At 40.6% G+C, this 12,741-nt stretch overlaps 1 protein-coding gene across 1 annotated transcript in view; it reads right to left on the bottom strand.

Moving 5' to 3' along the window:
* The window catches only part of cntnap2b (contactin associated protein 2b), an 82,526-nt gene that overhangs the window by 50,679 nt on the left and 19,106 nt on the right, over positions 1–12,741 (bottom strand). Inside the window, exons 2-3 of the mRNA XM_083929004.1 lie at positions 12,051–12,161; positions 1,712–1,905 (exon numbers count right to left, since the gene is read on the bottom strand). Coding sequence (XP_083785130.1) covers positions 1,712–1,905; positions 12,051–12,161 — 305 coding nt within the window. The remainder of the gene's footprint in view (positions 1–1,711; positions 1,906–12,050; positions 12,162–12,741) is intronic.

Raw genomic sequence — 12,741 nt, 5'->3', positions numbered from 1 at the left:
ATTTTGTCTCTTATAGTTATAATTTTGTCATTAAAGAAGGTCATGAAGTTGTTACTACTGAGGGTTATAGGAATACATGGCTCTCTGTCAGCCTGGCTACAGTGCTGAAAAGAAATCTAGGATTGTTCTTATTCTCCTCTATTAAAGATAAGTATTAGGCTGCTCTGGCATACGTTTTTAGACTTTCTCCAATTAAGTAGAGCGCCATTTACTTTCCAATTTTCGCGATACTTGTTTTAATTCACGGGTTTGTGAGTTATACCACGGAGCTAACTTCCTCTGTTTCATTATCTTCTTTTTTAAAGGAGCAACAGAGTTGAGTGTTGTTCCTAGTGAGCCTGCAACACTGTCAACAAGGTGATCAATTTCCGAGAAACTAACGTCAGTGCAGGAATCTTGAATATTAAGATAAGGTATAAAAGTAAATGCAGATGGAATCGCTTCCTTAAATTTAGTTATAGCACTATCAGAAAAACATCTAGTGTAGAAACTTTTGCCCATAGGTGAGTAGTCCTGTATTACGAATTCAAAAGTGATTAAATAGTGGTCTGATAAAATAGGATTCTGTGGAAAGACTATTAATTCATTGATTTCCACACAATAAGCCAAAACAAGGTCGAGGGTGTGATTAAAACAGTGAGTAGGTTTATGTACACTCTGAATAAAACCAATCGAATCTAATAGAGAGATAAACGCAGTAGTAAGGCTAATATTATCAACGTCCATGTGAATATTAAATTCTCCTACAATGATTACTGTATCAGATTTAAGGACTAAATTTGAAAGAAACTCTGAGAATTCAGATAGAATTCTTCTTAGTGAGTGTTACTAGCAGCGTAGGTCATGAGGGTGTGTTATAGACCAGGGGCCCGCTTCACACAATATTTTAGAACGGTCTTTAGTGTTAGACCAGTAAATTTGCTGTTTGACAAGTCTAGATATTTTAGACTTTTTTAAGCCTTAAAGGTTAGCCACTCTTCTCCCAGACTAACTGTGAAATAAAGGCCATGTCATTCATATTAATTCAGACACGTGGGGGCAGAGGCCACAGCTCTGGGATGATCATGGTCTTTTGCCGTTGTTGCTCCAGTGAATTATAGAAAATAATTATGTATTAAGTGGGTGTCTGGGTGTCCTCTCCCAAAAAACTTGGAGTGTTAAACATCTTGGTCTCTATCTTCCACCCGGCAAAAAGCAGCAACTGTCATTACTATTTTCAGACTTTCGCAGTTGTCATTTTCATGCACAGCACCCAAGTTATGCAAGTAGCACATTCACAGATGAGGAGCTGCTGATTGGCTGCGCCTCCACCTGCTGAGGAAGCTCAGAGCTTTTAATGTCAGCAAGGACATTTTAATTGTGGTTTACTGTTCACTCATTGAATTGTTTATGAAACAGAGGACTGTGAGATGGTGGATGATCCGTGACTTACTTAATTATACTGTGTGTGCTACACAAAAGTCCAGTGCTGGCCTCGCAGAAATTCTCATTTCGAGCCGGTACCGATATGTCATAAGCCATTATTGGCAGATACCAATGATATGCCAATATCATTGTGCATCTCTAATCTGAAGTATCTCAAAGTTATGTATGGATATCTGCTCTTATTCCAGCAAAATCTGAATGACATTTTTCTGCAATTTTGAAAAAGGTTAATAGGAGAGTTTAGATGAGATGATGTCACAATACATGACAATCAATTTTTCCTTACCCAGATATTTCCATCCTGTAGATAGGGCCTCCAGTTTTTTTGCGTGTCACTGTAAAGCAGCCGATACTTGCTGGTCCAATCAGAGCTACTGTAGCGACCCTGTGTCACTATGGCAACCACCTGCTTCCTAGAACCCAGGTCCACCTGTAACCATTGGTAACGATCTGTATCCAATGGCGCCCAGCCTCCAGCACCTAGTTTTGTGGGTAATGTCAGATTGAAAGAAAGGAGGAAGGGGAAAGGAACAAAAATAACACAAAAAAATATTGCCAGTATCCTGTCTAGCAGCATAGTCAGGTAAATACTGTTTCTTTATGATGGATATAATTGCAAGGAGTTTAGCAAGTACAACCACTCTAGGTGAGAGAGAAACTTGATTCAAAACTCTAAAATAGCTCCATGTAAATCCCTGTAACAAAGTAAAAAACGTAGCTGTTATCTTTTATTCTGAGCTAAGTTTTGAACCACACATTAGAAAAATTATGAAAACTGGATTTTAATCACCTGAAAAACATTGCCAAAATCAGACCGTTTGTCTCTCAAGTCAGTACAGAGACACTAATGCCTTCTTTCATTACCTGTAGAATGGACTATTGTAATGTTCTTCTTTGTGTTCTCCCAAAAAACAATATAGCTCCCCTACAGCAGAATTCAGCTGCACAGGTTTGGACCAAGCACCAGAAAGAGAGCCCACATTACACCACAGTCTCTGCACTGGCTACCAGTGTGCTCAGAATTTAAAGCTCTTAATGGTCTTGGTCTGAGTTATTTATTAGGTCTGCTTTTACCCTATGGACCCTCTAGAATCCTCAGGTCCTCTGATAGAGGCCTTTTAACTGTTGCCAAAGTCAAAACAAAGAACAAGGTGAGGCGTCCTTTCATTATTATCGCCCCAGCCTATGGGAGAGCCTGCCAGAGGATCTGAGGGCAGAAGAGAGTGTTCACATTTATTCGACTCAACACTCAACCTTTTAGTCTGGCCTTTAATTGAATCTCATTTACAGACCTTAATTATATTTATTTTAATTATTTTACCATCTTGCTATTTTACTATATTTAGTTTTTTCTTGTTTCACAATCCTAATATTTTACTACATTTATTTACTTTATGTATTTATCTATAAAAAATGTAATTACTTATTTCTTTCTTTATTTTTTAATCATCAATTTCAGGTTTTTAAATTCACTTTTACTTATATAGCTCTTTTTTCCAACATTTTTTATTCAATTTTGCAGATCAAAAAGGAAGAAAAAGTACAACAGTTACACAGGGTGTCAATGCATCTACCTCAAAGTGAAAAACAGGAACAAAAAAAAAAAATTCCACTATCCCTCCCAACAACCCATAAGACATGGTCACAGTGACCAACTTAATAATTGAATTACATATGACATAAGTAATTAGCTACGGTACAATGAAACCAAATCGAGTAAAAACTATAGCTAACAGCAAAAATAAATAAGGTAATTCAAGAAAAACAAAAAGAGGAGAGGGAAAAAAGGGGGAGGGGTGGGGGATCGCTCTAGGCACTAGGAAGTGTTCTCAGCATCATCAGGATTAACAGTAATACTATTACTAATAAGAGCCAACCTTAGACATTGTAAAATGTCATTTATCTAACCATCATGAGTCAGTGGAGATACACGTTTCCATTTAAGGAGAATGTTACGTCTGGCGAGCAGGGTGGTAGAGGCCACCACACAGTAATGGGTAGATTTTTGGACAGAGGGAGCCCAAAAAGAGCAGTCAGGGGATTTGGTTCCAAATTTGTGTTAAGAGCCTGTTTGAGGGTTTGAAATATATCAGACCAAAATTCAGCAAGCTTCCGGCATGTCCACAACATGTGTGCATGGTTGGCTGGGGACTGTTTGACAAGCATCGCTGTGGCTAGGATATATCTTAGCCAATTTAGCGTTGGTGAAATGGGCTCTATGAAGCACCTTCCACTGTAATAGGCCGTGCCTGGCACAAGTCGAGGATGAGTGAACCAGTTTTAGAATGTCCCTCCACTGGACCTCAATAATGTCTACCCCCAAATCCCTTTCCCATGGATTGGGCTCAGAGGAGTAATCTTATTATAAATAATGGATATCAGTTGTTTGTGTTGTACAGTGAGAGACGTGAGTTGGTCCATCTCAGCTTCCGACAGGAGGTTCGGAAAAATTTGGATGAAATGTCTCATTTGGGAAGTACCGAAAAGAGTGGCTATTAGGCTGGCTGTATTTGTCCATCATGAATGCAAAGGACGCAAAAACACTGTCATCATACAGGTCTATTAAGAGTTCTGAGGCCCTTATCTGACCATATGCGGAATGCAGGGTCAGGTGCAGGAAGGGTGAAACCCATAGTTATTCAAAGCTGGGGCAAGGATTGAAGCACTTTGCAAGCCGTACTGGTTCCTGAACTGGATTTAAATTTTAATGGTATTGGTGACAACCAGATTAGATGAGACCTTGTTGGCAGTTATGGGGAGCTGTGAGCAAATTGTGGAGTACAAAGAGCAGGAGGAAGATGTTATCTCAGTAAGAGCCCAGGGTAGGCTCCACCACGGAGCCAATACAAAATTGTATTAATGTTGCAGGCCCAGAAGTAGTGGCGGAAATTAGGGAGTGCTAGTCCCCCTTCAGGTTTAGGGAGTTAAAGAATATGTTTTTTAATACGGGCTGGTTTAGTCTGCCAAATAACAGCATTAAGCTGTTGATCTAGAATAGTAAAAAGCTATCTTTTAAAACAAATTGGGAGGTGTTGAAAAAGATACAGAAACTTTGGTAAAATGACCAACTTAATAAGATTAACCCTGCCTGCAAGGGACAGGAAAAGTCCCACTTTTATCTACATTTATCAAGTAGCGGCTGGAAGTTTTCTAAAAAGGTCCCTGAAGGAGCTGGTGATAAACACCACAAATACTTGAACCCCTTGTCCACTGTTTTAAAGGGAAATATGGATTTTGGGAGTGATCTTGCATCACTTTTCTCAATATTCAACTTTGACTCTGATAGGGGCCCAAACTGATCCAGAATTGATAAAACTGAGGGCAGGGAGGATGTGGGGTTTGAAATAAATAAGAGAGGGTCATCAGCATATTAAGAAAGTTTGTGGACTAGGCCAAGATGAGTGACACCTTCAAACTCATTCTAGTTTCTAAGCCGGATGGCTAATGGCTCAATGGCTATGTTGAAGAACAAGGGTGAGAGCAGACAGCCCTGCCGGGTCCCACGTTTGAGAGGGGAATATGCTGAACGGACATCGTTAGTGTTTACAGGTGCAGAGGGGGTTACATACAGAAGCTTAAAAAAAATAAAATTTGAATCAAAGCCAAATTTCTCCAAAATGAAAAATAGAAAGCCCCACTCCACCCGGTCAAAGGCTTTCTCTGCCTCCAGCACCACTACTACCTCAGGAGCGTCCGACCCAGGTGTGAATATGATGTTGAGCAGCCTTCTGGTTTTAAAGAATGGATGTTATTATTATAACATAACTCATAACTTATATAAAGCCTGTCTGGTCTAGCGAAATTATTGATGACATCACACTTTGGAGGCGGAGGGTGAGGACCTTAGCAAGGATCCTACAATCTACATTTAAAATTGAGACTGGTCTGTAGCGATATTTATATCAATCTGAGGTTACGTTAAACGGTCTAAGGGATTAGGGGTCGCTGCAGTAATTGGGCTGCATTTAAGTATATAGTGCTGTGTAGAAATCAGAAAAAGACTTATTGATAATCACTGGATCAGAAGTGTAGCTACCGTCTGGTAGTTAATTTTTAGTGATCAGTCTAGAAGCACTAGCTGCGTGGGCCTGCTGTACTAGGAGTCTCCCTGCCTTATCTCCCTGCTCAAAAAAGCTTTGTTTGGATTGTTGCAGCTGTCTTTCAACTTTGCGTGTCATTAAGAGGCTGTGGTCTGAATGTAGTAGTAGCCATTTCTTAGGGAGGGGGGATGAAGAGGTGGAGTAAGTTCCATCAAGTTTTAACAAATCCTCCAATTTTCACCAGCCTAGCCTGTTCAGCCCTTATCATTTGAGAAATATGAGAATATTATTAATGAATAACATATCACCTGTCCCCGAATAGTAGCTTTAAGCTTTAACAGCGTGTCACTGCAGTCATGTAAGAGCGGACTAAAATCGCATCAAAATCTTTAAACTTACTATCCGACAGTAAGTGTGAACTGAACCTCCATGGTGAACGTGGAATTGTATCCCGTGGAAAACTATTGTCAACTGTAGTAGGAGCATGGCCAGAAGTGACTATTGGGTGATATCCATGTGTTCACACAGTTGAGGAGGTAAAAGTAATCAATTCGGGAGAATGTGTGGTGTACATGGGGAAAAAAGGAGAAAGCTTTACCATGGGGATTTCTAAACCTCCAGGGATCCGAAATTCCCAACTGTGATGCATATGTTTTTACTGTGTGTGCTGATTTAGATAGCGTAACATGTGTAGGAGAAGATATGTCGAGAGTCGCATCCTGCACCAGGTTGAAGTCCCCATCCATGATAATGATATTCTTGCAAATAGCCTTGTAAAAGACTGTTCATCGTCCCAGGTGGGCACATAAACCGAAACTAAAACCCCTGGTGTGTTCTGAAGTGTGCCGGAAACTATGACATAGCGGCCATCAGTATCTAGGATTACATCTGTTGGCTCAAACAGGACCATTTTATGAATGATGATGGCTGCCCCTCTAACTCTATCTGTAAATTTGGATTGGAAACAGTGAGTCATCCACGCCCTCCTAGCATGTGACTTGTCAGCTGATTTGAGATGTGTTTCCTGCAGAAACATCACATCCCCGTAAGGTGCTGTAACTGTGTTTTGATTTTGATCGCGTTATTCCTAGCATTCGAAGAAATTAGACGCACTCCAGTACCTGTATTTGCAGCATTAGCCATAGGAACAATGATAATAAGTTAGAATAACACTGCATGATCTTAAAGTATTCTGTAGTAGTGAAGGAAGAGAGTGGGGAGGAAGGATAAAACAGAAAATACAAAGCAAGACAAAAAAAAAGCCAAAACACCCATAAAACAGAAAAAAAACAACATAAAAGAAAACAAGACAATGAATGAATGAAAATTGTGACCAATCTGAGGGCTACTCCCATAGAAAAAACACCATCAGAGCAATCCAGCTCGCAACTAACAGCTAAACTGAGCTTCCAGGGTCTCTTTTCTTAACTTACAGTGTTTGACCCCTCAAGTCACTACAAGAAAAGAGAAAAAATAATAAAAAATATTAGGGATGCTCGATATTGGCTTTTCTGCCGATATCCGATATTCCGATATTGTCCAACCCTTAATTTCCGATACCGATATCACCCGATACCGATATATGCAGCCTTTTTACACCAAAATTCATCACATATCACCTATTATGGAATTAACACATTATGCCTAATCTTATTGTGATGCCCCACTGGATGCATACATAAATGCAACACGGCTTTTCAAATTGTAAACACAGTCTGTACAAAATAAGTTATTGAAAAAAGTGCCATTCATTTAATTGTTTGTGTTTTTAGAGAGAATATTTTGCCTCAAACAACACTACAGACAACATCACAACAAGGAAGATGCATAGCTTCAGTCCAGAGTAGTAAACAAACATAGTCCTCTTTTTCCAGACTGAGTAACGACTGAGCCGTAACTTGGCAAATAATACAATCAATAAATTAGCAGTTAAGCTCAACATGCTAACCTGTATTGGATCTAACGGGTTCAGCACCAGAAATTACCTTCTCGACGTGACTGTAAACAATGCTGTACAGTTCGGGTAAGCACTGGTCTGAGAAATACTTGCGACTGGGCGTTATACAGGCATAACGGGGCTCAAGGAACTCCACACGTTTGGTGAATCCGGCATCCTGAACGATAGAAAAAGTTTTTTTCTCGGTGTCGACTGTTGCTTCTGTTCATCACTTTGCTGCACAGATCTAGCGTTTAACTCCGCATGATTCTTCTTGAGGTGGATGATCAAATGTGATGTATTAAAGGAAGACGCCTTGCTTCCTCCTCACATTACCGACGCCTTACAGTCATTGCAAAGCGCACATTTACTGTTAGTAGATGACACTTGGAAATACTTCCAAACCACGGACATCTCATGCACCGGGAGAGCTGAAGCTTGTTAGCCACGGTTAGCAACCTACAAGTGAAGCGTGTTGTTGTTGTTATACGTCATCAAGCACGCGCCTGTAAACGGCCCGTGTTGCATTCAGGTACACTCGGAAATGCTGAAGCCTACAGAACTAACATCGGTTGTAAAAACCCGATACCGATAATTCCCGATATTACATTTTTAACTCAATATCGGCCGATAATATCGGTGGGCCGATATTATCGGACATCCCTAAAAAATATATATAAATATATTTCAGAGCAGACAGCAAAAAACATATAAAGTAAATTAAATAAGCCAACAGAGGGCGTCAAGATGCCTTGGGGTAGGCAGGCCATGAAGGTATTTTTGTACATCAGATAAGATAAATGGAATGCCTCCCTATATGAAACCCCACCATCCACCCAGGGTTAGAATGCACATGCCGTATCGATACAGGTTACCTCTGTACATCAGTCTATGGTAAGTGTCAGGCTTCAGTAAAGCCCTCTGACCAAACAGTGAACAAGAATACTTCAGCTATCCCTGTGGCTGTGGGTGATACAAATTTAGATTAAAATAAAATAAAGCTATGAAGAAAATATATAATGACAAACTGAAATCCACATGTAGACGAGCTTCCAGTACTTGGCACGAAGGCCGATTAAATCTGAATTAATCTGAATTTAATCTGAAGTCACATAATAGTGTAAGCAGGGACAAAAAAAGGATGAAAAAACGGGAATCAATTTGTCCACGGTGTGTTAAAATGCCTACTTAGCAATTTCCGTTCAAAACAGACAGAATATCAGCAGTCCGTCAGGACTTTAACTATTAATGCTGCTGTCTAAAAATAAACTTTGGCCTGTCCGAGGCTGTTTAACGCACAGCTACACAGTTAGTACATCATCAAGTCAAGGTTATCCAGATAACATGACAGTAGCAGCCTGGCAGCGAACAGCAGCGCAGGTCTGAAGCCCAGGTTATAAAGCTCCAACATCACCTCTCTGTATTTCTGGCGTTGTTCCATCACCTCCGGTGTATAATCCTCATAGATGGCGATGGGGGACTCTCTGTACTGCAGCTTCCCTCTCCTGGTCGCGTATGATCTTCTCCTTCACCTGGTATCTTTGTAGCCTGATAATGACTGGCCGTGGTCTCTGCCCTGGCTTCGGCCTCTCGGCTAGCGTGCGGTGAGCCCTGTCACATTCCTGCAGTGATTCCAGGAAGCCTTCGCCGCAAAATTCCAGGAGCAGCTCTGCAAATAAGGCTGTCAGCCGCGGACCCTCCACTGCTTCAGGTACGCCAATCACACATTGATTGACAGATTATTGCACCGCTGCGGGACTCCAGGTCACTGACTTTAACCAGCAGCTTAGCGTTACTTATCTTGTAAATATGCATTTATCTCAAGGGAGCCTATTTTCTGAGCGTGGGCGGACACTGTGGCGTGGATGTGGTCCAGCTTTGCTTCGAGCGTTGAAATGGAGGCTTAGAGATCGACGGAGAGGGCTTTGAACTTGGCGGAGAGGGCTGCTCTTCCAAGAGGTTTGCAAAAGCAGGCATGTTAATCTCGCCACCTGCCTCGTCTGCTGTGCTAATCTTCGCCCCCTGGTCTTTTACAGTCTGTCTGGTCGCATACGTCGACATATTTCGGTGGTGTATCCGTCTAACAAGATATGTATTACTATTTGTTGTGACTTTTGGGGTCCTGAAACGTGAAAAAAGTTGTGGGAGTGAGACTCAGCAGCTGCCTTCTCCATCTCAGCCAAACCGAAAGTACCCAGCTATTTTTTATTTTTTACAAATTTATTAGTCTCTTAGTCTTCTTAATTTCTTTTTTTTTTAAAGATTATTTTTTGGCCACTAGTTCAGCACACTGTTCTGTTCAGATGAAACTGTCTTTCATAGAATCACATTTATTTATTTGTACGTGATTTTTATACTGAATGTAACAGTGAAATCCTTTTCTGTCTGCCACCAGAAACACATCATCTTTGTCCTGTGTTCCTTACACATTGCTTTAGCTATCACTATAGTCATTGTTACTTTTGTGGTTGCTTGCATCTCAGGAAGTGTGTCTGTCTCTGTCTTTGTGTCTCTCTCTGTCCATCTTTCCGTCTTTTCTCTCTTTCTCTATTCTTTTCTTCCTCCCCAACCAGTCAAGAGAGATGGCCGTCCTCCATCGAGCTGGGTCTGTTCGACGTTCCTGCCTGTTAAAGGTTGCCACCGTACTCAATGGGGGATTTTTGGGTCCATGTAAATCATAAATAAGTCATAGAGTGTGGTCTTTACCTACTCTGTAAAGTGTCCTGAGATAAGTTTTGTTATGATTTGGCACTGTAAATAAAATTGAATTGAAATTCAATCGAAATTGAATTGAATTGTTTCTGGGCCTGTGCCTGCACCACAGCCATCACCACCTCACCAGCACATGGCACAGATGAATATATGAAGCATAAAAACATGCACATTATGTACATATTGTATATTGTGTATTTTTTGTATATAATACATATTTGGTTTGGAAGAGAAACATTTGTAATGCTATTATTCTTCATTTGCACACATTCCATGAAGCCAAATGTGTAGTATAAAGTCCCATTTCATCTCATGATGAAAAAGTGACTTTTTCTCAAAAAGCTAAATTCATTTTAGATTTATCTACTATTTTATTCATATATCCCAGTACAATCGTGAACATGAGACTTTGGTAAACTCATTTCAAGCAACAAAACAGTTTGGTCACATGAGTAAAGGTATATTTTCATATGAGAAGAAGAATTTGAAGAAGCGGAATTCAATGACTATGGGTTTCTCTCTTCCCGCACCGACCCTGTATTCCGCATATGGCGCTTAACAACCTGTATGACGAAGGTGTTTTTGCGACCTTTGCATTTATGTTGGACAAATACAGTCTGCCTAATAGCCACTTCTTTCAATACCTTCAAATGAGACATTGTATACAAAAAGCAAATCCCACCATTTTCGGAACCACCCCCCTAAAGCTGATATGGACTAATTCCTGGCTCTCAACGTTCAACACAAACAACTGATATCTGTCATTTATAATATGATTCCTCTTCTGAGCCCAGTCCCCACTGTATCGCCTAAAAATGCATTGGGGGTAGACATTACTGATGTCCAGAGGAGGGACATTCTAAAACTGGTTCACTCATCATCAATTTATGCCAGGCACGGCCTAAAACAATGGAAGGTGCTTCATAGAGCCCATTTCACTAACACTAAATTGGCTAAGTTATACCCCAGTCACAGTGATGCTTGTAACCAGTATAAGCAGTCCCCAGCCGACCATGCACGCATGCTCTTAACACAAATTTGGAACCAAATCCCCTGACTGATCTTTTTGGGCACCCTCCGTCTACAGATCTATCCATTACTACACAACGTGTCGTGGCCTTTACCACCCTGTTGCCAGACGTAACATTCTCCTTAAATGGAAACACTTCCCCAGCGACTCATAAAAGTTGGATATGTGAGATTTTACAATGTTCTATTAGAAAAGTTAAGGTATTCACAGAGGGAATTTTTGACAGCATTCCACAAATAGTCTCACCGTTACTCCTGATGATGCTGAAAACACTTCCTAGTGCTTAAAAAAGGAGAGCCCCCCCCCCCCTCGTTGTTTTTTTCTCTTTGATTACTTTTATTTTTAATATTATTTACAGTTTTTACTGTATTTTGTCTCATTGTGCCTTAATTATCTACTTATGTTATATGTTATTTAATTACCTAGTTATTTACTGTGACTACATCTGACATTGGTTGTGGGATAGTGGGAGTCATGTTAGGGTTTTTTTTTTCTTTTTCACTTTCACTTTAAAGCAGACATTCTGACGCAGTATGTAACTGTTCTTTTTGCCTGTCTGCAAAAAAAAATTTAAAAATGGGAAAAAAACAATAGCCGTAGCACACTTAAACCTTGAAAAAAGTAGCAGGCCAAGTTGTGAAAAACTCCGTAATGATGGCATGGGTATGGTAAGTCAAAATCAAGGTCCCTTAATCCTTGCACCAGAGTAATTGAAAGCACCTACTTCATTACATAAGGAAAATGAGTGGGATCTTGCAACTAGGCTGGGAATGGTCTGTCTTTGGCTCAGAGCACAAAAGCACATTGACCGTTTCTTTGAGACTCCAGTCTGATGGAATCAACAACATTTAGAATGTGCATTCACAACAGCACGAGAAACACACTACTTCCTATTGAAAAGGCATACCTTGTTTCCGATTGAGTTTGGCGTAACCAGCACCATATCCTCGGGCATACACTGATGAACTGGTGAAGGAGCTGTAGGGCAGAGGAGTGGCCAAGCTGTCCTCACACTTCCCTGAACCAGAGACAAAAACAGACAGCTTCAGCAGGTTCAGGGTGATATTTTGAAATTGTCCACGCCTTTGGTGGAAAAAACAAACAAAAACCAGCAAAAATGTATAAAAAAACAAATTTTTGTTAAGTGCTAATTAGCAAATGCTAACTCACTAATCTATGGTGATGAACATGGCCAAAATGACCACACACACACACACACACACACACACACACACACACACACACACACACACACACACACACACACACACACACACACACACACACACACACACACACACACACACACACACACACACACACACACACACACACACACACACACACACACACACACACACACACACACACACACACACACACACACACACACACACACACACAGCCTAAGGTTATTAAGTGGGGGGGGGGCAGTCAGATGAAATCGGAAACACTTATATTTGTTCACTTCACTTCAAGGACTCTTTCCTCAACAAACCTAATGCTAAAAGAGGGGCCTATTCCATCTATAAAGGGTCTTGTCATGGACTCAGAAGCCATGCCGCTGCACTGGAATCTTGTTTGAAAATCAATGTATT

The sequence above is a fragment of the Echiichthys vipera genome (genome assembly GCF_963691815.1).
Source record: "Echiichthys vipera genome assembly, chromosome: 15".
In the NCBI taxonomy this organism is placed as follows: Eukaryota; Metazoa; Chordata; class Actinopteri; order Perciformes; family Trachinidae; genus Echiichthys; species Echiichthys vipera.
The sequence above is the reverse complement of the archived record's forward strand: the minus strand, read 5'-3'. Positions and strand labels throughout refer to the sequence as shown.